Source organism: Lagopus muta, chromosome 4 (assembly GCF_023343835.1).
Source record: "Lagopus muta isolate bLagMut1 chromosome 4, bLagMut1 primary, whole genome shotgun sequence".
Lineage (NCBI taxonomy): Eukaryota > Metazoa > Chordata > Aves > Galliformes > Phasianidae > Lagopus > Lagopus muta.
The window spans coordinates 31,344,543-31,372,391 of record NC_064436.1 but is presented as its reverse complement, the minus strand read 5'-3'; the positions used below and the strand labels follow the sequence as shown (position 1 = coordinate 31,372,391).

Below are 27,849 nucleotides of genomic sequence, written 5' to 3'. Positions count from 1 at the left end.
AAGACATTCTGTGCCATGCAACACCACTGAAATGCTACCGCCTCTGCCACAGAGCTGGCATATAACTGCCACCCATAGCAAGCAGCATTCACTGTGCTCTAGGACCTTGCTCAGAAGAGTTTGAGTCTTGGAAAGCTGAATGAAAAGAAAAAATGTGATCTACAAGGTCAAACACAGAGAGAAGAATATGAGATGACACAGTAAGTATGTGACTGTATTTACTTTTTGTAACGGGTGCTAGATAGCTGAACTCCTCCTGAAGGAGGAGTTATTTGGTATTGTAATAGAAAAGCAGCATTATGCAAGGATAGAAGGGATTTGGAACAAGCAGTTACAGTGTCTAGTAGGTGATTTTAAGAAAGAAGAGCAAATAGAGCTAAGAAATGTCTTTTTGTCAGAGGGAAGACTTAGAGAAAACCGAAGAGGTCTCCTTAGACCACCACACAAGGCAGAACATCACACAGTCAATCCCATCTGTTCTGCTTTGTACTTTCCTCTTCATAGTGCTCTCCATGTTCATGTGATATTTTAAAAAGCAAAATAACACCTAAGTGCTACAGATCATTTCCTACTGTCCGTTTAGATATTTAATGCAGTACAAACAGTACAAAAATTTTTTTGTGTACTTCAGGGTGTTACTTGCTTACCTAGTCAATATTCAGTATAGAAATGAAAGTTTTCAAGTCTCAGATTTCACAGTTTCTCTGCAAGCTTCCCAGCAGCTTGATGTATCACTCAAGTTAGTTGTGCTTGGCAGCATACAATGAAGTGTCTGCTGTGCAGGGACACCAGGACACAATGTGAAAAATGTCTGCATGGCACAGCCGTATTGAGCAAAGGCGAGTGGGCAGCTCAGACAGAAGCAGGCTGCAATTGCTATGCATTCCTTCCATGCCCCCTTGCCTCTGATTTTTCACTTCATAACTGCATAACAAAAACTCATGAATGCTATTTCTCATGCTATTCTTTTTCAACCTTGATGCTTTCATTACTCTAAAAGCTACATACAAGGGCTGCTCAAAAATTAATGCCTCCTATTTTATAATGCGGTCCGACAATGTCAGAGGTGAATGTTGGTGGTATGGCAGTAGAGGTAGAACTGTGCTGCAAATACTGTTTTATTTTGATGCCATGTGACAGGTGGCAGCAGAGGGGCAGTCTGACAGAATGGCATCTGATGTAGAAGTGGTATGGAGCAAAGGCGTATCATTGAATTCCTCCATGCAGAAACAATGGCATCCCTTGACATTCATCGATGCTTGTTCAGTATTGAGGGGAGACCCACTAATTGATTTAAGCACAGAGAGACTGTGTGTGGTGCATCAGCAGTGGTGACAGCAACATAAAAGACAAGCTACTTCCTAGACAGCCATGCACAGCTGTCACTTCCAGTGGCTTGCAGGCTCTTATTCATCACTGGTGAAAGAGCACAGTTAATGGTGATGTCTGTGTTGAAAAGTAGTGTTTTGTAGCTGTGAATTTGCTCTATCAAATATTACTGTTATGCTGTTTCTATCTGTTATAGTTTCTGTGGAAATTAATAGGTAGCTTTAAGGCAACCATAATGGTATCTGAAGCTCATTGTGCTTTGCTGGAACAGACTGTCTTCATCTGTTGCTGAGGATCGATTCTGTACAAGTCTAGTTTTAGTGGCAGTTTAAGTTTTATTAATATTTTGCTGATAAATAACAAATTTTGAGTATATAATTCTTAGTAGCACTTAATCAGCACTTAATCATTAGCCAATTTAACACCATGATTTAATGGAAAGTACTGCAATCAAATACAGCAATTTAATGGTTCAAGATTGGCAAGATAGACCTGGAACAAGAAGGGCAATTCAAGCAGAAATTCCTAAACTTCATTGCACAGACAAGGACCTTTTCCCTTGGTAAATTACTCCCTTCCTGTTCACCGGCTCTCAGCAAACAATGGGATCTATCCCAGAAGGGCCTCTTTTTCTTTAACACTGACCTCAAAACAAAACAAAACAAAAACAAAAAACAAACAAACAAAAAAAGCCTACCCTGAGTGGTGTCTCAGGTCAGAGGGAGATCAAGGGTCACAGCCCACTGTGGACCACAGGAGCTCAAAGGGCTCTTTGCATAGGACCCTTGTTTATAGGACCTTGAGATAATTGATTTTAGTAAAAAAGTTTTCTACTCTGGCCAGAAGCAGATGAAGCAATTATTGGATAAGATAATAATTTGGTGAGTTCTGGAGCGTTCTCCGCAAGTTGTGCTGTTCTAATACTCTCCAGCTTGTACTGTTTTGGTACCCCTTAGCTCAAGCTGTGTCTCAAGGAGCAGGAATTCTTGTCACCAACAGGGAGTATCTGGTCATCCCAACTTACTACACTTGATGCAAGATCAAACCACAATGGTAGTTTATCTGGAGATCACAGAGTGATCTGGGAAGCTGCACCACCACATCTGTTCACTAGAAGCTATGGTTTGTAATGGCTATTAAAGAAAATCTGACTTTCTTCTGGAAAGAGGCTGGATTAAATGAAGCAGAAGAAGTGTCAGTGTGCTCTTTGGAACACTTATCTGGGTACCTAGCCATGAGAAAACAATACAGTAGCTGATCTTTTTCCAGGTGACTTGTGGTTCAGTCTCCTAGGTCTGCTAGTGATTATATGTTTATTAAGAGGTTATTTTCCTTCAGTAGTGACAGAGTTTCATCAATCTGCACCGTCAAGAAATTTGATCAAGTTACCATCATGTAAAATATGGAGATGACAAATAGCTTTGTATCACACAATTTTAATGAAGATTAGTTTATATTCTCAGTCTCAGTAGAATATCCTCCTCCCTTATCCTTCCCATTTTCTTGCAGTTTGTAAGTTCTAGTAATGCTGGGTAGCAAGGTTGTCAGCCTTTGTTAAAGTTGTTTACATTTGGTGCTCCAATACAGAGTATTATCTGAAAAAAGAGTACTTTCTGTTAGCAAGTATAAGCACAGTGATATCTAGAAATTTTTAACCACTTAAACATATATATAAACAATGACAAAGTGTTTACGTGAATACTCTTTCACTCAGATCCAACTCCAGCATTTAACATTAGGAAGTTTTTCTTCATAGGGATTATTCAGTTTCAATTGCTAAGAAGGAATATTTTTAAAAATATATCTTCCATTTTATACATAAAAAAAATTGCTTGTGAGTACTGGTCTGATATTTGCCAGAGATCTGAATGTGGTGCTCAGGGACATGGTTTAGCAGAGGGCTGTTAGATTTAGGGTAGTATGGTTAGGTTGTGGTTGGACTTGATGATCTTTAAGGTCTTTTTCAACCTGAGCAATTCTATGATTCTATGATTCTGCGTGATCAGAATATTTTTAAAACAAGAACGAAATAGGCTTCTTTTAGAAGGAAGTAATTAAAGAAGAATAATTAAGTGTGTGTGTGTGTGTGTGTGTGTGTGTGTGTGTGTGTAAGTAAAAGAATATGTAGGACCTGTTTATGGAGTTAAGTAAAAAAGTATGCTAGGAGGTTTTTTGGTCTGAAAATCTTTAGAACAAGGAGCAAGGGCTTAGAAGAGCTGTGAAGGCTGGCTAGGTGTGATAGCAGCTTTTTTGTGCAGGATGTTTCTTTCTGGTTCTGCCCTTAACAATATTTATGAGCTCCAAGCAATGAAAATGCATGTATGCTTTTATGAAGGTCTGGACTATCAAAAGTATGACTTAATGGGGCATATGGTCAACACTAAGCTATGATGCATGACTAATGCTGGTTCAATCTGTTAAGTAAGAGCTGCCCATCTAACAGTTTGCTTATGAGGTTAAAGGCAGTGCTGCTTGTGGGCAGATTTCTACTCAGGCAAAGGTTAGTGCCTGTGACACCTCAGTTCTTCCAGCTGTGTGAAATACCATAGCTGTTGGCGCATAAACTTGCCATAAACAGCAGGTTCTGCTCCTGCTGTTTTCTGAAGAGCTTGAAACTCACAAAGTGGTATGTGTGAGGAATTACGGTCCACAAGGGACTGCCTTGTAAAGGCCGTATGTTTTGCATGTTTAGCTATCGGAGCTAATCGTTAATCATCATTTTTTAATTCCTACTGGCTATGCTTAGCAGCTGTGTCTGTGAAACACCATGCTACACAAATATTGTTGTTGATGCTTGAGTTCACTAACAGAAGACTGTCTTCTTAAAGAATGGGTAATCCTTTGCAGGGTAAACCCAGTTGTTCTGAATTCCCTCATTAGTTGCTATTAATGATGCCTCCTGGCAACTTCTATAATGTAAAGCAAAGAATTTGACTGTGAAATTCAGATCCTGTCATTTGAGACTCAGAATTCTGCCTCAGAAGGTCCAAGAAGCCATTTCCACGTTTGGAAATGCTGATCCGAAGTTGTCCATGAACAGCTGTTTGCAAACAATATTGAGGACTTTTTTTCTACTTCACAATGAAAAATATCTCTTGTGAGCTTATATGCACTTATGTTTCTCAAAACATTGCCATTAGAATACAGCATGACTGTATGATCATGCTGTGGCCAATCTCTTTACTGGGACTGTGTACTATAAAAGTGGAAACCTTTGTTTTGTTTGTTGAGTGTGTGTGGGTTTTTTTGTTTTTTTTTTTGTTTTTTGTGGGGCTCTTGTCTTTTACTGTTGGAGATGTCTGTCAGTTAATGATTTGAGGCCAGGTTATTAAACAACTGGACTTCAGCTTCCAATTATTTATTAACCTAAAATAATTTGCATTAATAGTGTAAGAAGCCAAAAAGAACTGTAGCCTTTAAGGACACAAGGATCATAGCATTCACTGCCTGTTCAGGAAAAAAAAAAGCAAAACCCTTTTTACCCTTTTATTTAACCATTTCATAAGTATGTTGTGATGTTTTTAGACTTCCAGTGCAAATGAGCTACAATTACTAAGAAAGGTGAGTAACAATACTCACTCTGCATGTGAGATTTTATTATCCTATGAAAGGAATAGGAATATTTATTCCTGTAATTTACAGCAAATTAATCATTGCTTTGTGGTCCTAAAGTCATTTTTTTCCTATGTAATTTTTACTCCCAGACTGCACCAATCAGCTTCCACTAGGTGCCTATCAGTTAATTACATGTGACCTTAATGGGATCATATCAGGGTCAGTGGTACAGGTAGTTCAAGTGTGATAATGAAAATGAGAAACAAACCTAAGCCATGTTCCCCTACTGTAAAAATTAGTCCACCTGGTTTAACTGAAAGTGAGGTTTATTGTCCATTATTACAATATTTTTCTTACTGCTTTGGTATCTTAATTTGAGATGTTTGCATGAATCTAACTAATAAGTACATAGGGTTTTCAAAGCCTTACTAGTAAGTGTAAAGGTATCTGTAACACCTGAATTTAAAACAAAACAAAACAAAACCATTCCCACCACACACACACCCATGCACTCTAAACAACAGCAGCAACCAAACACCTTAAATGTTGGTTGTTAGCATGAACACTGAAGGGTTTAACTTCACTTTATATTTTAGAATACTTGGATACCTCCTGGTACCAAATAGCTTCATGGTGTCAGTGTCCCGCAGGGTGGCCCAGCTGTCAGATATGGATGGATTTGATTTTATCTTGGTTTAGGAGTTTGAAGGTAGGCTCTGCTTTCTCTCTACTTTAATCCAGAGCTGTCAAGGGAGTGCTCAGGTATCTGAAGGTACAACAGGAAAAATCAATTTAAATAAATTGAAATTGTATGGATTTGTGTTAAATCATTGCAGGAGTGGTGGAGCTTGATGTGAAGCTCCAAGTTCACCACAGTGTGGAGCTTCTATGCTGTGGTGAATTGAGCAAAAATCCTGCATGCTTACTTCTTTCTGTGTTTTGAGAGACTTCTCAGTATTATACCAACCAGTAAATTCTGTATTTACGTATTTTTGAGGTGTAGGACTAGAAGCTCTGCAGTGTAGACTGTAATCTCAAATATCAGATACGTTGTATCTGATGCATGTACATCTGTCTAGCTCTTGAGAGGAGCACACCAGAGGGTAATGACAGGGGTGGAAAGCAAATATTAACGGGTCTGCCAGTCCTTGGCATGAGATGATATAAACCAGAGGCAACTTGATATTAATCATGGCGCCTTAGGACTGGCATGCAGACAAATTCAGGTCCTGTATTTCTCATACTTTTCTCTCTTTGGCCCAACGAGTCTCAGTCTTAAGCTTGATCCTGTGAATAAATGGCTAAAACTGGATGGACAAATAGCAGGAGCTTGGAAGGTTTGGATAAGTGTGATTTATTTTTTTTTTTTACAGCTTAAACATCTGCTTATGTGATTAGCTGTTTAGCAATTACGTTAAGTAATGGTGCTTTCTCTTGCCCAGTGAATAACATTCATAAGAATATTAAGTGGGTAAGGAACTGAGTTTAGAGCTGTTTGTGATGAAATGATCAAGATGTGTTGTCACAGTTTTTTGTCATAATGTTATAAATCCATATATTTATACTTAGACATCACCTGTTTGTATGCGTTCTTTATTTCACTAAACACTAGAGATTTGGGTATATCCAGAAAAGGAACAACCACATTAACCAGTGGAGTAGAAAACAAACATGAGAAGAGTTTAAAGCCTAGCAGTGCTTTCAGCACAGGATGTTTCAGGGTGTGCTCTGTCCGCAAATAATTACCGAGAGCCAGCAGGTTGCCTCTCGTTATGGGGTTAGTGATTAAAGTGTTAACCGGAGCCTCCCGTAGGTGCAGCCGTGACTCAGGGAGCACTCCCTCAGCTGCGGGAGGAAGGAAAGTGGGAAGGTGAATGCTCCCAACATGCACCGAGGTGTGGGGAGTGTCCTGGCTTTCCAGCACTCCCAGGTTGGTGAGCAAAACAGCAATTAGCAGCTCCGTGAGTTCCGTAGAGAAGCAGAGGTAGCTGTTAGCTCATGCCATGCTGTCATGCTTCTTCCAAGGTATGTGGTACTCCTTTGCTTCTGTTCTGCTCATGTGCACAGGTAAGTGAAAGATAAAAGCTGGAGCTGTTCTGCTAGCTGCGTGACCTGCAGCGTCAGGGGAAAGCAATGTCCTTCGCAGTCATCCAGAACTTGAGTCAGATTATTTTCACGTAATTAAGGTGCCAGAGGGAAGAAGAAATGTTCAGTCAGTTGGAAATTCTTGGAAAAAGTTCCTAAATCTCAAGGCGACTTGCCTTAGTCCCTTGTGATAAAGGAGGCAGATCCCATGCTGCCTGTCGCTCAGTCACTAGTAAGGTTTTAAAGACTGTGCGGTGACCTTGGCTACTCTGTGTGGGGAGGTGGAGGCTATCTTTCTGGAGTGACCTGAAATAGAAAGGAACTTCACAGCAATGGGTGAGTCATGTTTGAAGTACACTTGGTGAAGCCCTGCTGTGCAGTCACTGTTCAAAGGGAGGAAGCCTCTGGGTGCTGAGGGGCCTTGTTCACCGATTAACACCAACTTGCTTTTGGTTTCAGTACTCAAAGCTGGTCTGGAGCTGCACGAGTGGAGGGGTTGCAGTGTTTTGCATATTTGAGTAATGCAGCGTGCTGTTCTGTAATAGTGAATTTTAGAATGAAATGTAAGAGAAACTGGAAGACTTAAGGCAAACAAAATCACCTTGTATTCAGTGGGGAAAAAATGCAAGTATTTGAACTTATTTCAAAATAAGTAATTTCTTGTAATTAGATCTTTGCTTTGGTGGTGAGGACATGTAATTTAAAAAGAATGATGTGTGTGTATGTATATATATATATATATATATAAAGACTCACAGAATTAAAGTGTATGACTAGATAAAGACTGATCAGCAATATAGCAATGTTCTGCTGATACTGGATTTCCTATGAATATGAAGAGATGATAACTCTTTTAGAAATAGGTAGCGGTTCAAGAATGGCCTAAATACCAGAGTGCTGAGTTTATTGCATTGCTGATATTCTTACAGTGCAAAGCTCCTTGTGCTGTACAAAATTTTATATGTAAGTTTTGCTGATAGCCAAGTAAATATGATTGTGTGATAAATAGATAGCTGGACTTTGTGGGTTTTATACAGGAAAATGAGAACACTCACACAATCCTGACTTCCAATATTTTTTGAATAGCTTTAGAAAGTACAGGTTCAAAATACACAGAAATCCTTAGGGGTTTTCGTGTTTCCAGTTCTTCTCAGCAGTGTTAGGAGCTCTGCGTAGCACACTGCTTGCTCTGCAGTCCCCATCTTAATCTATGAATGTGTCAAGAAGCACGTCTAGTCTGTTGCGCACAGCATCTTCCATAGGCTATTAAATATGAACTAAAATGCTGCCTTGCTGCTCAGCTGGACATGTGGATCAGGTGCCCTCTCCTGCAGCTGCATCCTTTTATCCTGGTATAAAAATCTATGAGGACTTTTGCTCTTACCTTTGTTGTTCCTCCATCCCTGTCTTTTTGCTGTTTTCCTAAAGCCAAGAACTTTAAAACTGTGGCATGTTATGAAATTAAACTAGTTCTCTTATCTCTCCAAACACTCTGACTTTTCCTTTAAGACATAAATATTATAAAAAAGGAAAATCTAGTTTCTCATCAGGTTGGTCATGTACCCTCATGAGGCTATTGGTCCTCTCACAGCTCAGGGATTGTGAAGTAGTTTTTTTTTTTTTTTTCCCCATTTTTGTGCAATTCTCTAATAGTTGTTGTCTTCCTCTGGAGGTTCTCATTTTGCATCTGCACCATTTCTTATTTACTCCTATTTTTCTTCTCTGTCTTTTGTTTCCTGACAAATGTATTTTAGGCTTTAATCAGCCTTCTCCCAATAATTAAGTTTCTTCTTCATTAGGTGTCAGGCCTTAGGTTGGTCCTTCCAAGGTCCGGATTTCAAAATCTTGCCTCTCTGAGGCAATGTCTGATGGGAAGTTATTCAGGAGATATCATTGGATAGGTGCCATGTATAGCAACAGCTATACATTGTTGAGAAAGGTGGAAAATTAACACACTTTGATCATGCTCTAATGATATTTATTCACTTAAATGTTGCTACTGGCATGCATAAAGAACAAATTATAGAAATATAGCTTGCAGACACGTGCAGATCCCAAAGGGAACTCCTGCTCTGGGAAAGGATTGGATGGCAGCGCACGAGTTTGCTCAGCTGTTGAGGAGCCCACGGGCATGGGCTGCCCCATCCCTCATGCTGCTCTGGGGTGGGCAGATAGAGGTGTGTGGTGTGATGCTGGTGAGCAGAGCTGCTTAGATGGGGTTGACTGGGGGAGGCAATAAGCATCTTTGCCAGCTGCAGTTAACAGCTCATTGGACTGTGAGACAGGAAAAGGGGAGATGTTAGTTATTTCCATCACTGAATGATCTCATTTGGTCTCACTGTCAGTGCTTTGGGGCAGCCAGCAGATTTAAGGTATGCTTAAGATTTTTAAAGCAAATACTTGAGTAAGAGCCTGTCACTACCTAGCAGAACAGGTGGTTCTTTGGTAATCTCCTTTTTGTGTTTTTTTTTTTTAAAAAAAAAAAAAAAAAAAAAAAATCACTCCAGTCTGTTAAGGTCACTTTTTCATTCATATGAATCACTTTACAGTCAAATTATACTGGGAGGTCTTCAGCACTGAGCAAGAAGCAGTGCCAGAGCTCACTGGGGTGGCTGCTCTGGCTAACGGTGCCTGAGCTCGCTGCTATTCTTCACAAGTTTTTTCATGTCCCACGGAAAGACACTCAAGTGCATGCCCATGTATTCAGGTGCCAGTGTATGTGAACGCCTCTGCATCTTTTAAAACTATTTTGAAATTAGTTCAGAGTGGGAAGCAGATTCAGTTAGAGGTATTAGTAAATTGCATAAAAGCAGATTTCAAGGTATGGCTGATGGTTACTAAACTCATCTGAGAGGCCAAGAAACAGCAACATCAGACTAGAGTGCAGAAATTGCTTCCTTATATATAAACTCATCCCTGGGCCCTTTCAGTAAGTGGATTAATTTCACCTTCACCTGGATGTCACCCAAGACGCAGTGGATTTATAGAATGCTTTCTCCTGCTGCTCATGTAAAGTTCATTTCAGTAGCGACCTCATTTGATTTCAGAGGTTGTATAATAACTTATGACAACCCTCTCCTGTATGTTCTGTGGGTGAAAGATAATGGGAAAAATGAGGATAAAAGAGAAGTTTTTACAAGTCATGCATCTTAGACTATGATGACCTTGACATCTAACTTTAAAGAAGAAGCTTGCTAGTGTGGAATCACTTGCTCAGAAAGTAGTCACTTTTACTTAGCTAGTTATGATCTCTACAGGCTTTAATTTCCTTTCTAACTTGATTTCCTGGATGCTATTTGCCTTTACGGTAGACAAAGTGATTTTCAGACATCTTTTACAAGGCTGGTTCTGGGATCTGACATCAGGCTGGAGGCATTCTCCTGGCATAAGTGCTAATGGACGATGAGTGATAATAGGTAGATTCCTCTGTCACCATGCTTCAGTTAGAGAGAAATTAAAGTAGAAATTAATGCAGTCTATGGAGATTGTACTTCTTGCATTGTGATTCCTTTTTTTTCCCCTTTTTACTACTTCTTGGGCTGAGACTAAGATATTTTTGTTTTAGCGTCTTATCAGTTGTCAATCCTGATTTTCTGTTACTTTCCTCAGTTTACCTTTTATTCTAATACCTGAGGGTGAAAGAAAGCAGCCAAGACTCCATAATTATGTTATTGAAGAATGCACTGTTGGAGCATCGTGAGTCTGGCTTTTTGCCTGCACAGTGTGCTGAAATCAGTACATGGAGATCTGTAAATTGTATTGCTACATCACTTTAATTATAGCCTTGTTCTCGCTTTAATACTTCATACTTCAGGTGGTTTCTTTGTGTGCTGCAGGTTTCTGCTTATGATCAATGCTTTTTCTCTTGTCTGGTCTCACAAACCTAGTTAAGGGTGATTTGCTGAGTCACTTTTTTTTTGTGTGACCTTGGGCAATGCTCTGTCCGTAATTAGTAAATGAATCCTTAGCAGTAAATGGGTTTCAGTCTACTGAGTAATAGTCATGAAGTTCTGGAGCATTCCTAAAACTACTGGAAAAAGTAATGGCATGTGTTGGACCTAGGATTTAAACTACTGTGATATACCTGGTGAGAATGACCTATGGTGTTTTTCCTAGGGGTGGAAAATATTTGGGTATTAAGGCTATGCACAAAGTAGCTCAAGTATGATTTGTTTAGCCTTTAGCTTCGATGTCTGACTTGCTTTTGCTTTGCAAAACTAAGGCTTTGTTGCTGTGCTTACCATTCAGAGTTTTATTAGAATTAGTGAAAACATTTTTTTCCTTTTGTTTAGTTTCATCTCTTCTGAATAAATGAAGAAAGTGACTATGAAAGCACAGCATCTTCCTTCTGTTGCCATTAATGAGGAGAAGTTTATAACCAGGTAAATTTTTAAAAACGGAATTTAAAAATACAGTAACTTTGCTTTACTCATTGCTCTATATTTATTCACTAAAGGAGTCCTGTAGCAGCAGCAGTTCCTACAGCTTGCTTTCTATGAAGCACTGATAGAACAAAAAGGTCTTTTATTTGGATTTCAAAAATTGAAGCACAAAACCTCTTGGTCTGTGGATTTTGTTTATTAGTTAGAACAGCACTTTTACAGGTTACTGAAATAACATTTAAAATTAGGAAAGAAGACCCTTCTGTCCTGAAAAGCTGTTGAAATGGAGTGTGGATTCCAGTGTTTAACATGACTTCCATGTGCTTGAAGCACATAATTTGGTTTCTAGCTCCTGATGGTGAAGTTTCTGTTACCGAACAAGATGTATTAGGCTGTCAGCTTCGTTCTGTTGTGAGTAGTAGTTCTCTAACTTAGTTAGAATAGGTTTGGAACTACACATGAACTGTTTTACATGAGATGCCTTTCTACAGTTGAATGTTTGTTAGTGATTTTCCTGATATTGCCTGAGTCCCCCAGTGTGTGGTTCCATCACCTTTTTTGGGGATGGCTTTTCCCCATGTTGTCAAGAACACAAGAACTGGAATATATGGCAGCTTATGCAATATCATTTCCATCCCTCCTGACATTCCTTTCAAAGAAGAAGCTAGCTAAATGTTCCCAAGAATGGAGTTTGTGGTAGAATTTCTGATGCTGCTCTAAGTATTAACATCGGAACCTTAATATGGGTTATAAACAGTGGTGTTGATTTCTCCCTTTTTAAGGAGGATCATTAGAGCTCTGTCCAAAGTATGAAGGCAGTAGATGCATCCCTCCCTTTCTTCCTAAACAGCTGCTCTCTTTATGCTGCTACTGCTTTTAATAAATAATGTTTTGGTTCTTTTTTGTCAGAGGTAATTAGTCTGTGTTAGTTTTCATGCAGTTGGTACACAAAAATGCTTGGAAATTGGAAATGGGACTGTTCAGTCTCAGGAAGAGAAGACTGAGAGGCGATCGTATGAATGCTTACAAATTTCTAATGGGTGAGCGTCAAGTGAATGAGGCCAGGCTCTTTTTGCTGATGGCCAGCGACAGAACAAGGAGCGATGGACACGAACTGGTACACAGGAAGCTCTATGCAAACATGAGGAAGAACTTTTCCTGTGAGGGTGATTGAGCACTGGAAAAGGCTACTCAGAGGGCTGTGGATTTTCCTTCTCTGGAGGTATTCAAAACCTGCCTGGACATTTTTGTGCACAACTTACTCCAGGGATTTTGCAGGGGGTTGGACTAGATGATCTCCATGGGGCCTTTCCAACCCCTGTGATTCTGTGAAATGTTCCAGATGAACCAGGTCAACACCCTTCTGTGTTAGTCATGGTTACAACTACTGTTCAAGTTTCCTTGCCTTGGGCTGTGGGAAGAAAGTGTTTCAGGATTCACTAGTAGATTTAATGTGCACTCAGACTTGCTTCCAACGGAATTTGCAGGCTATTGTCCTCCTTCTGCACCTTGAATTGGCAGTTATGCAGCTCTTCTTCCAGTCATACCATGCAGATTTTGCTGATGTGCCAAGTTTGATTCTTGGGGATTGCAGAATGGAATTTGCATTTACCTGGCTGAAAAAAAATCATAATGTCTTTAAGCATAACTGCTATAAAAATCTATGGGTAAATGCATAGGTCTCAGGTGAGAGGAGGATACAAGCAAACCTTACAGGATTAGTGAACATACAGTGTGCTCTTCGTGGTTTTCCATGGGGGCGCTTGACCTAACTGCTCCCTTGTATCCTGCCTTCATTACTGAAGAAACTAGTAAAAGTGCACTGTATGTTAACCTCTTCTTGATTTGTCACTACGTAGTTCTTCCAGTTACTTAGTGCTGGCTTTCATTAATTGCTGTGTTTGACTGTCATCACAAAGGCACACTATAAGGGACACCATGGCTATGCCATGGAGTTGCTGACTTTACTGGCAGCAGAACTGCGAGGAGACTCTAACAACAATACCATGCAGCCCTACAGGCTTGGAGGGAAGTGGCTGGAAAGCTGCCTGATGGAACAGGACCATGTTTTAATGTTAGACAGTCGGCTGAATGTGAGCTAGTGGTTTTCCAAGGTGGCCAAGAAGGCCAATGACATCCTGGCTTGTATCAGGAATGGTGTGGTGAGCAGGAGTAGCAAAGTAATCCTGTCCCTGTACTCAGCATTGGTGAGGCCCCAGCTTGAGTACTGTGTTCAGTTTGGGTATCTCAGTGCAGAAAGGACATTGAGGTGCTGGAGCAGGTCCAATGGCAACAAGGCTTGGAGAATATGCCCTATGAGGAGAGACTGAAGGAATTGGGGTTGTTTAGTCTGGGGAAGAGGAGTCTGAGGGGAGACCTGATTGTTCTCTTCCAGTATCTGAAAGGTGCTTACAGTGAGAGCATGGTCTCTTCTCACAGGTGACAGGATGTGGGGAAATGGCCTCAAGAGCTTCAGGGGAGTTTTAGGTTGGATACCAAGAAAAACTTCTTTACAGGCAGGGTTGTTAAGTGCTGCAACAGGCTCCCCAGAGAGGTGGTTGAGTCACCATTTCTGGATGTGTTTAAAAACCATTTGGATGTGGTGCTCAGGGACATGATTTAGTGGAAGGTTGTTAGAGTTAGGGTAGGATGGTTAGGTTAGGGTTGGACTTGATGATCTTTAAGGTCTTTTCCAAGTGATTCTATCTGCCTCTTTGTTAGGGCAGTCTTGGAGTCCTCTCAGCCAAGGTGTGCTAGGCGGACTCAGTCTGGAGCTAGTAGGCTAGTGCATGTGTTAATCCTTTTTTGGACTAAAAGAAGTTTGGTAAGATGGACGTGAGCAACCAATGTGCCCTCACAGCCCGGAAAGCCGTATGTGGGACTGCATCAAAAGAAGCATGGCCAGCAGGTCAAGGGAGGTGATCCTCCCCTCTACTCTGCACTGATGAGACCTCACCTGGAGTGCTATGTCCATATTTTGGAGTCCTCAGTACAGGAGAAATACAGACCTGTTAGTTTGGGCCCAGAAGAGGGCACAGAAATGATCCAAGGGATGGAATGCCTCCCCTACAAGGGCAGGCTGAGAGAACTGGGTCTGTTCAGCCTGGAGAAGAGAAGACTCTAGGAAGACCTGAGAGCAGCCTTTCATTATCTAAAGCATGTCTGTAAGAAGGAAGGAGACAGACTCTTAAGCAGGGTCTGTTGTGGTAGGACAAGGGGAAATGCTTTCAAATTAAGAGAGGGGAGGTTTAGACAGCTGTAAGAAAACTTTTTATAATCAGGGTGGTGAGGCACTGAGCAGGTTGCCCAGAGAGGTGGTTGGTGGCCCATCCCTGGAGACATTCAAGGTCAGGCTGGACAGAGCTCTGAGCTACCTGGTGTATCCATAGATGTTTCTATTCACTGCAGAGGAGTTGGACCAAGATGAACTTTAAAGAACCCTTCCAACTCATGAAATTCTATCATTTTACAACCCTTACTAAATCACTTTGCTTTTAGCCTGTGATTTCAATTGCCTTTGCAACCACCATGGCCTAAAAGACAGGCCTTACAGGAAGACACAAGTCCTTAAGTATTCTTAAATTGTTCTCAGGGAACTGTCCTCCACAGCTTTCAACCTTCCAAAAGCCCACAAGGTAACAGCTGTCAGTGGAATGATTGCTTGAGATATTAGGTTGTGAAGCAAAGAAGGCTTAAGTATTCAGTGTCTTAAAAGCAAGATCAGCAGGTCTATCACAACATATGTCAATCAAAAATGTGGATCTCTTACTTGCACCTTAATCTTGTTTTGCATCTGGATTCTGCCCGTCTGAGGCCAAGACATGCTTAATCTTGCTTCCCTTTAGCCAGTGTGATGAGTGTTTTTCATGTGCCTGATTCGTATCTAAGTCTGTTATTACTTTCACTTTTGGTGGAATGACCTGAATATAATCCCTCATAGCTCAGAAGACTCAGAACCAAGAATGAGTTACTCCAACACAGTGAGAGGAAAAAGGGCTTTCAACATCTGTATTTCCAGGATTTAAGATCAAAGTGACGTAAGGCGGATGCTGAAAATGTGGTTTTAGAGCCCAACAGGCTTGATAAAGCCACTCAAAATATATTTGGGGAACTGCAGCAAGTTAATGAAGTAAATAATTTACATCCAGAGCCCTAGAGGGGAATGCAGTTTGAGTTCAGCAGTACAGACCTTGCCCTAGTGTTAGCTACTGAATAAAAGCCCTGCTTCTCTTCACCCTTCTTGCTCCCTCTCACAGAGAGGGACAAAGATCACCAAGCAGCAGGGCACTACCAAGTTCAGTTAATGTCATTCAGAAATGCCTTTGCCCAAACGCTCTGGATACATAGAAATGGAAAGAAGGGGCAGACATAAGGCTGTAAGGTATCTGTTTAGAGCAGTCATGGAGACTGGACAGCAAAGAGATACTATGAAATAGTGTTCATTTCATCCCTGAAAATCTCCTTCCTAACTGCTTTGCAATGGCTGATGGGCTGGTCATACTTCTAGGGGAGGTTGCTCTTCAGCTCATCATCTCTAATAAAGGTGCCACTGTCACCAGTGATAGTGCCCTTGTGTATTCTAGGGTGTGGGTGTATTGTGACTGATACAGGAAAACAAACATGGAAAAATTCTCCCAAAAAGCTTCATTCAGTGTTTCCGATTCCCTAATATTATGTTCTTAATTCCCTCTCTAAATGTATGTCTTATAGAAGTGTTTAATACTTTGCATATGGTCTCATTCAGAATGCTGCTACATCTGAAATTTTCTTGGTGAACTCAATGGCTTTTGCAGTATATAAAACTTAATTTCTACTGTGCATGGTTGCTATGTGTTATTTGATTCAGTGATGCTGCTGTGAGTCAGTTTTCGTAGTTTTTCTATTTATGCTTGAAATTGGTGTAGAATCTCTAGTAGTGCTTCTGGGTCTTGAATGATTTCTTTAAGTCTCTGTGTAACTTTGCTGTGAGATAAGCTTTAATTTGTTTTAGAGCTTCTGTTATGGTATTTTATACTAGACAGTACGGAAAAATAGATGTTATTTGGAAGTAAGCTTGGTGTTTTCACTCACCACTGCATGTCAGACCTTGAGACAATCTTGACTGTTAGTCATCTCAGTTAATTCTTAATCGCCATCAGTGAGGCAGAACTCATGCCTCTCTGGCCATTCTACCTGCATTTTTTTATACATGCAGGTAGAAATTACCTTCTTGAATTGTAGTTTAAATAACCTTTGTTGTTTAACTGATCTGGGAAGAATGTTTCTTGATACTGAAAATATTCGTCACCTGGTTTTCTGTTCAGGCTTTTCTAGCTTGAGCTGTGACTTGCTTTTTTCCTTCATGGCTCACAGCACTTCTCGCTTCCTCCGCTCTCCTTTGGGCTCTGTCAGTGTGGTGTATGTTGTTCTTCAAAAGCAATACTAAAAAGCAGAGCACATTAACCAAACTCAGCCTTCAGCTTGTAATTCAAGCAGACTGGCTCTGAGGAGGGTGCTCCCCTGGGTACCTTCTTGTGTGGTACAGCACGGCACTGTCTGCTGGTACAGAACAGTGACCAGAAGTCTCTTTTGCAGAGAGCTGGTGCCTGAGCACTCACCATTTCATATTTGTGCAGCACAGTATTTATTGCTTCTTCCCTATCTGCAAGGCCCATGTGAGCTGCAGTGTCAGAACTGTGGGTTTTGGTAGCACTACAGCTGTTAGATGTGTGATCTAGCTGGGATGTTGTAGAAGCACAATGTGTGTGCCCCCAGACTGCTTGGCGTTTGCTCTGTGAAGCGTTTTCACAGTAGAAGGTTATGCTGTGCTTCTTTAAACTGTAGAGCAGTTCTGTTTGGAATCTGATACAATGGGCTTGGTTATAACTCTGGCTTGTAGGCAGATGTTTTCTTCATATCTATCCATTCTCCTCTCAGTAAAGACTTAAAGCTGTAATGTTGCAAGCAGAAGGAAACTGAATTATTTTGTCTTTGTAGTTGCTTTGATGAAGAATAAATGTAAAAACAGAAATGAATTGAAAACTATCACATAGAGAAAACAAATTGTAACCTAACTAAAATCTTCTGCAACATTTTGTATGGGAGCATTGTTCCTGTTTGCTTCTCCCTCACTCTAGCAGGAGTTCGAAGTACCAGTTATTCTAGGGCAGTGCTATTAATGTCACCTAAGACCAACTAATTCATTTCCTCTGTATATCAGGTCTTTAAAAAAGTAACTTATGGGCAACTGACAAAATTTTACTCCTGACAAAATTTTACTCCTGAAAGACTTAATAATTAACAAACCTATTCAAATGTTCAGTGGGTAACAAAGATTGAAGGAAAAAAAAAAAAAAAAAAGCACATTACTCTGCCACATAAGCCCTAGATTTTACAGTAGTAGAGATGTTTAAATGTGATTAATTTTATTGTGGTCTTTTATCCTAGAGAGCAGCTCCATTCTCTTCTGAAGGTCTATAACTCTTACTATTCTGATCAAGAAAATCTGCAGTTGTCATATGATCAGGTAAGGATCTGTGTGAAAATGATACAAAAAGTATAAAGTAATAGTTGGAAAAGTACTGATGGGTACTGGTGCTTAACACAGTTAGACTGAACAATGTAGGATACACCTTGCGCCTTATTATGTTAGATGAAATATATCACTATAATCAAAACACCTCAGCAAATGCTGAGTCAAGAGTATGTGAGAAGAGAGGTGAAAAAGGTAAGTTCAGACAAATGGGAATTTGAGATCATTGAGTGAGATTTCCTTGCAATCCCAGTCACAGAAAATCATTCTTTGGGTCGACCTCTCAAGTCTCAGCTCATTAGCTGGGAGGTAGCTGAACTGCAAAGCTTTCTGCAACATGCAGCTCCTCCCCTACCCCTTCAGCTGGAACAGGCAGTTTGTAATGGCTGGGCTGCCATCACTTGAGTTGATTTGCAGATTATCTGTCTCTCCTCAAAAGTGAACCTTCAGCACAGGGAATGCAACAGTAGCCCCAGGAATGTCGTTCTGTGGAGACCAGAAGTGTCTGTGTAGCTGAAGGACTGATGAAAGTATGAGTCATGCCTCTGATACCACAGTCCCTGGCTTAGCAGTCTAAATATCCTTCAGCATCACAAGATGCTTCTGTTTGACTTGCATTAGAACCAGAAGGACTTTTAGAGAAATTCTGGGCAAATATTGTCTGAAAATTGGAAGTATTCAACTGTCTGTCACAGTTCATTCTACTCAGAGACCTAGTGACCAAATTTGTTGTCAGCAAGAATGGGCATCAATAACACTGTTGCATTGCCCTACCTCAGTGAGGATGACTTCATTAATGTTGTCTTCCTTCTTTAACAGCAATTATTCTACCCCTTTGTTCTAAAAGAACTACTCACCCAAGCAGAACAAATAAGATTTGATTTCTAATTGCCTATGATTGTGGAAATGTTGGTTGGAAAGAGCCTCTGGAAGAATTATCTAATCCAGCCTCCTGTTCAGAGTAATGCTGACAGTAGGTCAGGTCAGCTTTGGCTTTAGTGAGCTGAGTTTTGGAAATCTCTAAGGACAGAGATTTCACACCCTCTCTATGTGACCTGTTTCCAGGTCTGTGTCAGCATAACACAACAGTATTCCCGTTTAACTGAAGGGAACTTCTATGGCTGTGCTATGATGCAGTGCTCCTTTTTTATTCTTTTTTCCCCCCAACAGCGAGAAGGAAGTAAACCATTTATTGAAGGAATCTTATCAATATTTTGGGGAGTTCGACATCCTATCCGCTTAAAAATTCAAGATGAGAAGCAGATACCCTCTTTTGTAACACTGAAGTCAACAGAGAATGTGGGCTTGTTCCCCAGTAAAAGGTAACATATTAAGAAGGGGGGGGATAGCTGATGTTTTGAGGCAGCTCATGAAGGTGGCCTCAAAGGCTATGGCTTATCTGGGATATAGTTGCATATCCTGGATTTCCCAAAGGCTGCAACATCAGGTTGACTGTGCAGCGATGCTCTTCACCAGGTGTAAATGAACTGATCTTTCACCTCTGTTGGGCAGAAAGATGCATCTTGTTCTGGCTTTCTGCTTGAGAATTGTCAAGAAGGTGAAGGAGGAAGCTGCTCTTGTCTATATTGATTGTTTACATGCAAGCACTGAGAAATTTATGTACACAAAATGTTTTTAAAAATAAGAATCTATACATCCAGTAACATGCAGCACCTGAAAAAAATGCCTAGTGGTACACATTCTATACCATGAAGCAAAAAGCTGGTGGATTAATACTAAATTATTGTCTGTGCTAGGTTACTTTCTCAGATGTTTCAGGCATGACACCATTGCTTCTCAGGGCAAAGTTAAAGCCAGGAAATGAATATTTAGTCCATGCAAAATCTGATGTTAAAAAACATTAGAGATGTAAACAAATGAGCTGTTCCTTCAGACAGCTGCCTATGAGTGTTCTATGTTGATCTGAATCCTGCTAGATTTCCCAGATCTTTAAATAAATAAATGGTGTAAGTGCTTAGAACATTTCCTTTTTCTGTTTTTAATACTTTTTCCCAAGCCTTGATTGGTGAATTTGGAATTACATCTGACAAGCTGAAGCTGAGTATTGTGCAATATGGAGGCTGAGCCAATATTTACCCTGAATTTACCCTGAATGATTCCCTGGTAAATTCTGTACTTAAGAGCTCCTTTTCTTAATAATTTGTTGTCTTAGATTGCACGAGGTTCGAATTGTGGGTTTAATTCTGTCATAATTGCAGCTGCTTAGCTCCAGTAAAACCAGGAATAGTCATCTTCTTGCTCTTGGAATTAGTGGGAAACCTCGCAGGGAGTAACCAGCAATGAACTCGAGTCTGAGGCAAACCTGGTTCTCTTTGTTTACCTTTAGTAGGTCTCTTGATATCGGTTACATTTGTCCTGTATGATACAGTCCAGTCAAGCAGTTAAATTTCTCTTTGCCTTTTATTCTTTCAAGAGTGTATGACTGGTAGCAGATGCGAATCTTAAAGTAAATATTAATTCATGATCACAGAAATGTGAAACTGCCCTGACATGCTTTAAGGTATGCAGAACAGCTTGATTGTTTGATCTTAATTGAACTTTTTAAATGCATGGAACAAAACTGAGATAGTTGTTTGGCATGCTCATTGGAATTAGTTGAATATTGTTTTGACTAGTTATAGGAAATACTTCTTCTTTTAACTATTTTCCTACAAACTAGATTATTCTTGGTGAGAGCAGTTAACTGGCCAGAGACGTTTTGCTAGAGACTTTATTCAATGAATTATGGAAATAAAGACATAGAAAAAGTTAATCTTTGGAACAGGCATTCTTCTCAAGAGATGGCTTGAAATCCCTGCTGTCCTACAGAACTGGTTTGGAAAGCTCTACAATATTTCATACTCCAGAAATGACATGCCCTGTGACTATTTAAATGTCCAAGTATTTTTTTTTTTCCTGTGTGTCTGCACATCATACTACCTGTGGTCGATCTGCAACATTGCTATGAAATATGCAAAGAATTACTGCAAATAACTTAAGGGCTGTCATTTTCAACTTTCAACAGGCTCTAAATAGGATTTTGTTATGTTTGGGATCACTAATTGCACCTTTTTTTTTTTTTTTTTTTTAATGAACAGAAATTTGATTATGACATGAACTAAAATGACTTGCTTTGCATGCCACATTGAAGGCTGTAATTGTGTTCCATAAAGTTTTGAACAGGGATAGGAATGTGTTATCTAAAGCTTGGATACAAGATAAATTAAATTTACTAAGTTAATGTAGGTTTGTTATTTCAGGGGAATGACACGATGGGGAGAATTTGATGATCTGCATCATATTAGCGGAGAGACATTGAAATCTACTGAAGAGAAGCTGAACTCTGAGAAAAGTTAGTGTCTGTGCTCTTGTGTTCACTAAGATCTTTGCTCTGTGACTGCAGAAATAATTTTGCATATTAGATCTCAGTAAAGGTAATTTTTCTCAGTCTATTTACCATTTTTTGTATGTTGCTGAAATATTGATATATGACTGGTTGGTAAAAATATGGCTGTACTGATAAATTTTCAAATTATATGTACTAGTAGGCTGTGTTTTTACCAAAAAAAAACAAAACAACATTCCCAAGAAGTAGAAAAAGTGGCAATTGTTGCCTGTGGCCACTGCAAGTAGCCTACTGCTCTTCATTGTGTGCCCATGCCCAACTCTCTCCCAGAAATGTAAAACAAAATAAATCCCTCCACCACGAACCTTCTCACTGTGTTGGTATTGGCAAGGAGCAAGGTGCAGCTGTACAATATGCTGATGCAGTTTCATTCTGTCTAGGTTATTCATATTACGAAAGCAACACACTGAAGTCCAAGAGCGAGCAGGAACATGACTGTGCTACTCTGCCCAGGGCGGTCAGCAGTGCTGCAGCTGTAAGGAAGAGGACCAAATTCCCCATGATTGCTAGAACAGAAGTAGAAACTCACAGGTTTTCTATTAATGGCCACTTCTACAACTATGAGGTACGGATGTAGTCAGTTTTTCTTCACCTGAGGTTTGGGTACTGGAGCAGAATAAAACCTCTCATGAGCTTCTGGACTTACCCTGCATCATCTTAGCCAGGGGGGACATTCCCCACTTGGTCCCCCCCGTATGGCCATTCCTGCGTCCTTAGGCCTTGGCCTCCAGCCCCAGGGAGGCAGGTTTCAAGTGCATACAGCAACAGTGTGGTTTGGTCAGAGCTACAAAGAATCCACAGTGGTCCTTCCTTCCTGGGGGGGTGCATTCCCTTCTCCTGAGCACACCATGTACCTTCACAGCAACAGTGACAATGTACTTGACAGTTCACTTCATCCCAGAGCTGCACCGGTTTAGATTCATTTGAGTCTCAACTTTTGAGTACAGGAGTCCTCATATTCACAGCCTTTTGTTGCTGTTTTTGTTTCTTAGACATCAGTTTTCACTCCAGCTTCTGGATCAGAAACCAAGATAAGAATTAACAGCCATATGAGAACAAGAGAAGTAATAGAACAATTGCTTCGAAAGTTCAAGGTAATTGCATGCTTACAGAAGCCAGTGCAACTACATTCTAGAAATGCTAACTTGATCAGTGTCCCACCAGTCCTGTGTGAAAAGCAGGACATAACTGAAATCATAATACATGAAATAAAACATATATACATGACAGTAAGCCATAAGTAAGAGGAGTGGCGCTTTTACTTTACAAATCCTTAATGACTAGCTATGCCTAGAAAAGATATGTAATTTGCAGTGAAGGGAGAACTAGTGATGGCTTCTTTATGCCTTCGTGCACTGGAGGGGAAATTCACCTTCAGCGTTATTCAGCGCAGAGAAAGGATGTTTGACTGTGCTTCCCCCTAGTGACAGGCCCTAGTAATTGTATTTTTCTGAAAGCAAAAAGGAAGCATTGCTTAGTGTGAGTGCCTGGTATGCACACTGTTGGATCCAGGCACACAGAGAGATCCAGGAAGCCAAATTTAAAAACTGCACTCTGTGCTCTGTTCTGTGCGGTGTGACTTCTATACAGTTGTACACATATATTGAAAAATAATTTTTGAAGCAGTCTTTTTTTTTTTTCTGAACCTGGCAGTGCAGGGAAGTGGAAGAGATCACAGGTTGCTGTGTTAGTGATAATATTCTTGGAAAATCCGATTATCATCTGAAAAGAAAACTGTATGAGATAGTTACGGATACTGAAAGGAAACTCCAGTAAGATCACTTGTTTTGTCTAAGAAGGTGTGTGTTGCTCCTTTAGGCAATATGGTAGTATTGGAAATAATAAGGCACTGGAGTAGAAGGACAGAGGTAATGGCAGCACAGCTTTGAATCTTATCCAAACAAAAAGTGTCTTCTAACTTCTAACAAGTCCTAGTTAGTGGGTTTTGGTTTAACATTGAGTTGAGAAGCATGTAGCTTATCTGCTGCTGATGAAATGCTCAGGAAACATATCAGTCAGTCTGAATAGTGTTTTGGTTTTGTGTTTACAGATAGAAAACAGTCCCCATGAATTTGCACTTTATATTATCCATGTGTCTGGAGGTAAGCCAGATATCACTGTGGGGTCATTTCATTTCTATTTATCTTCTGTGTACATGGGGGAGACTGCTTACCTTGGAGTGACAGGATTCATCACAGGCATCTGTCCTTGCACACATTGCCGAAACACAGTGCAGCATTTTTGCTTTTCTGGGACCCCTCAGATATGTGTGCCTCTCTGATGGAGAGGAAAACCTGAATAATTGTGTTCTGGGTGCTTTGAGCGCTGTGAGTATGGCTGCTTCCATTAAACAAGCCTCAGCTTTTCCTGTAATTAACATCTACTTGAGATGCTCTTCTGCTGTTACTTTTGTTCTAGATGACCACATGACAGTCTTGGGATGCCAGTTTCCATGTGGCACTATTATGGAATATTTTAATTGGAAAAGGGATATAAAGGTTTTAGGGAGTGCTGGAAGATACCCAGCTCAGCTTTGAAATGCTAACCTGTCAAAACCAGACTAAACGCACTTCATTTGGACTTCACAATTTTGAGACATAGTCTTGGATCCCCCAGATGTCTAGTTCAAAGTATTCAGGTTTTAATAGAAAATGCCCACTTTCGTAATGCATTACGATTCTATTTCTTCTTGAAAATATATATATATATATTTTGTTAAAAATAATACTTGAGAGAATGGGAAAACTGAGGGAAATGTACCTTAAATATCAAAATGTGAGTTTGAAAGGATGTTTGAAAATTATGAAGTGAATTTTGTTTCAGTGAGTTACAGCTGCATTGTCAGGCCTAGAACTAATCTCTTAAACATGTACTTGATTACCTAAACTGCAACTCCCTTTGTGTTGCATTTTGAAAGACACTGGCATATGGTAGTATAAATGTAGGTGCCACATCTTCCTGGGAATATGCATTAGAGGCTTGTTATATCCATAATAATTGCACATCAGGCAAAGATAGAAACTTTGCCAAGAAACAAGACTTCCAGATGCATCTAGTACTTAGAAGAACTATTGTGTATTCTATGTATCAGCACATTGCTTTTAAATCTCAGAAAAGAAGCAGCTGAGAAGTGGAGACATTCCCTTGCTGCACAGACTCCTGCAGGGGCCATCAGAGAAGGTTGCCAAGTTTTTTCTCATGGACAGGGATGTGGAAGAGGTCAGCAGCGATGTATGTATATCATCATTCTAACAGTTAACAGTATTTTTCCCAGTTAACATAGTCACTAATGAGCATTTCTCTTCATTTTCTTGATAGGTTGCTCAATATATTCAATTTCATCTCCCCTTTTTGGAATCAATTCTGCACAGAATAAACAAAGAAGAAGAACAGGAGATTCAACAGACAATTGCAAAGTAAATAGAAATGAAATCTGGGGGGATCACTTTCAGTTCATTAGAATTCTTTCAGTTATAGTTTGGCTCAATAGATCAATGCATTTATGTATCAGGGTGCAGTTACTGCTTACACTGAACTTTGTGGGAATTGCAATTGTTTCTGTATCCTGCATCCCTAAATGAGCTGTTGCTGTGGAAGATACCAGAGTAAATTCCAGACCACTTATACAAGGTTGGAGTTTTTTCATAAAACTGGGAGCCCCAGGGTCACTTCTGTTGTGATTTGGATGTCTTGTGAGCCTTAGACTGGTACTTCAGTTTCTACTTGCTGCTGTGTATTTCCCTGGAATGTGTAAATGCAGTAAATATTGTGGTACTATTTAAGTGTCACTGCATTCAATTTAGACAGATGCAGAACTCCAGATGCAGAAGAATATCCTTTAGAACTTAATTTCTGAAAAATGGCATGAGTGGTTTTGATGGTAGCTCAGTTTTCACAACAGCTGGAGATTAAAGCCACACCAGTGGCTCTGAAACCATGAGGTTGAAACCAATGTGAATCTAAACTAGCTGTGAATCTGCTAACTAATGTCCATCAAATCATTTTGAATAAAAATAGCCAGGAACAGAGGGGGGGAAAAAAAAATAAATACAAGCTATTGCCATTTTCTGTTAGAATGGCTTTCACTGCAACTTTTTTTTACCCATTCAACTAGAATGTTCAAGTTCAGGTTAAAAATGTTTTCTAAAGGATTCTGTGTGATTAAACACACTATTTCTCTTTCTCTCTTCTCCTTTCCCTCTCTTTCTCTCTCTCAGATACCTTAAAGAGAAGCGTGTGATATGCCAGCACCTTCAAAATCGAACTTTTAAAAAAACAGAGACTACTGTTTGATGTGATTTGGCATATTGCAACTACCACCCACTGCCTTTGGCAAAGGAAAGTCTGTGTTTTCTTGAATGTGCCATCACTGAAGAGCACTTAGAGCACAAAGGTGTGCAAAGTGCTTCTTTTGACAATTATGCAACTGAAACTGTACACACTCCACTATGGCTCTGGAATGCAAGTTGGGGACCACCTAAGAAGATGGACTAAATCATCCAAAAGACAAAGTCTGAATCTAACTTGAAACTTCAGATTGGGAAAAGTCCTGTTCTGAAAAGCAAAGGCTTTAAAATCTTCTAATTTCCAAACCATTACCAAGAGTCTGGTATACAGGAAAATGTTGCAATAACCAGTGTGCTAATCGTGCCAAAAATAAGAAAAGAAAGTATATGACTTTCCTTCTGTTAGAAAAAATGATAAATTTTATTAGGAGGAAGCTTTTCTGTAGAGTTAAGTGGCAAAAGGTATTTATGTATCTAAGATTGCAGTTAGGCATTTCACATAGCTTACAAAAATACCTACATAAGAGAGACCTGAAAGCCCAGTGGCTTCCAATTGGTAGGTAAGTAACTCATATAACCTTTGAGTCAAAGTCTGAAGAATATAAATTCTAAGTCCACCATCTTCATGGCTACTCAGCTCTTAACTGTATGAGCAAAACTATCTCTGACACTTATTTTAAGCTGCAAAGAATCTTCACAAAGTATTGTGGCATTTGCTTGATTGGGTGCTAGAAGGCATCCCATGTTTTCATTGAGACATATTATTCCATGTTACTTTCTCTGTTTCCTATTTGAAGAAGGAAAGGAGAAGTGTTTAGTGAGAGGCTGACATCAAAACTCTTACAGGATGGGGTTGACATCCTTCTGCAGATGCAGTTTTTGGACAGTCTGACAGTTGCACAGTGTATAGCATTCCTCTATCAGATCCTATGTGGTTCAATCACGCTGAATAGTAAAATTCAAATTGTAGAGATGTAAATAAAATGTGCACAATTAAGTGCCCTCCAGTAGTACCTTCTTTTTAATGTGATGTCTGTGTTTTGTACCAGCAGTGTGTTTGGTTTCTGCACATAACAGGATGTATGTGCTGAGAGGGAGGGAATTGGTTACAGAAAATATCTAGAAATCATGTGGAATACATCAAGTGTGAAAAGCTGTACTCCCTGTGAGGTGACACTACTTGGATGGTAACTAAAAAATGAGAAGTCATTGTGCTAATTAAACTATTTTGCTTGGGGCAGGTGCTTATTTTAATGTGCAATCTATTATAATCTTACAGAGGAAATTATTGTGGGCATGGGAGCACAGAGGGGAGAAATAAAAACAATTCGGTAGTCAAGCAAGATGCATGGCATTTGTAACATTTGCCTTGGGTGTGCCAATGTCAGTTCATTGATGCATGCAAATGTCACTGAAATTTCACAGGTGAACCATTCATATATTGATTAGCCAAGTGTTTAGGAGATAGGAAACTCACCATGAAACATCACAGGTTGGGCTTGTAAGGTCAAATTTCATGAAATTTAAGTAGTTAGTCTATGGTCATGTCTTGTTCTTCGTCCAAAGCCAAGATGTTGTCAGCTTGAACCAAATCAAGCACTGTCATTTTTTGTTCAGCTGCAGACAGGTATGTTTTGGCACCAGCTGGCCATACTGAGACACTAGAAACTATGCTAAAGTATGGGAACAGACCCATATTGGATTGTATTTCTTGCTTTGTTCTGCCTAAATTACTCTAAGGAGCAAATCAGAACTGAAACACAGAACAATATGCAGATAGCTCAAACTTATGAGCAGGGAGAAAATCTAGCACGCACTCAAAAAACTGCAAGTGCTGTAGGGCTGTCTGCTGCCTTGCTGCATCTTCTCATTGTTTTAACCAGAAAGATGTATTTAAGGTATTTTTGTGTAGGTAGCCTATTTCTGTTGTGCTCCACTTGGTAAATGCTTGTGGTTGTATGAATGTGCAGTATGAAAGTAATGGAGCGTGGTACAGTCATAATTCTTTGGTCTGAGATTTGAAAAACTAAAAAGAAAGATAGTGCCAGTGCACTGAGCATGTGGAAAAGTGTTTGCAAAGCAGATTGTCCAATCCTGTGTGTTCCTAAATTGAGTCATTTTTTGCTATCGTCTGATGTTAAACACTTGGATCCTATTGAATTCACTTGTCTTGTTGAATTAGGACTAAATGGTACTGGAAAACTAACAATGGAGCCTAGCACAAATACAAATATAGGTTGCTGGATTTAAAGCACTAGTGAAATAAATCTGCTCTGTTACACTGGTGTGAGTTGT

At 39.9% G+C, this 27,849-nt stretch overlaps 1 protein-coding gene across 8 annotated transcripts; it reads left to right on the top strand.

Annotated features, from left to right (window-relative positions):
* On the top strand, nt 1-27,835 carry RASSF6 (Ras association domain family member 6). Of its 8 annotated transcripts, none has more exons than XM_048942731.1 (11): nt 1-200; nt 11,262-11,351; nt 17,778-17,856; nt 19,033-19,184; nt 21,123-21,214; nt 21,649-21,833; nt 22,261-22,362; nt 23,319-23,370; nt 24,381-24,499; nt 24,587-24,684; nt 25,486-27,835. In XM_048942731.1, the coding sequence occupies exons 2-11, from the start codon at nt 11,281-11,283 to the stop codon at nt 25,559-25,561; spliced, it is 1,026 nt and encodes a 341-aa protein (XP_048798688.1). In that variant the 5' UTR covers nt 1-200; nt 11,262-11,280; the 3' UTR covers nt 25,562-27,835. The 8 variants fall into 8 exon arrangements, with proteins under 8 accessions (XP_048798688.1, XP_048798686.1, XP_048798689.1 ...); XM_048942729.1 differs by lacking the exon at nt 1-200 and adding an exon at nt 4,755-4,890; XM_048942732.1 differs by lacking the exon at nt 1-200 and adding an exon at nt 6,688-6,909 and having other exon boundaries at nt 24,381-24,487.
* The last annotated feature ends 14 nt before the right edge of the window (nt 27,836-27,849 follow it).

What these genes read in the sequence shown, in the direction of transcription:
- RASSF6 (XM_048942731.1), top strand. Translation starts at nt 11,281, where the DNA reads ATGAAGAAAGTGACTATGAAAGCACAGCATCTTCCTTCTGTTGCCATT. An exon ending in GGCTTGTTCCCCAGTAAAAG is followed by an intron (nt 19,185 to 21,122) that starts GTAACATATTAA and finishes TTGTTATTTCAG; the next exon opens with GGGAATGACACGATGGGGAG. An exon ending in TATTATCCATGTGTCTGGAG is followed by an intron (nt 23,371 to 24,380) that starts GTAAGCCAGATA and finishes TTTAAATCTCAG; the next exon opens with AAAAGAAGCAGCTGAGAAGT.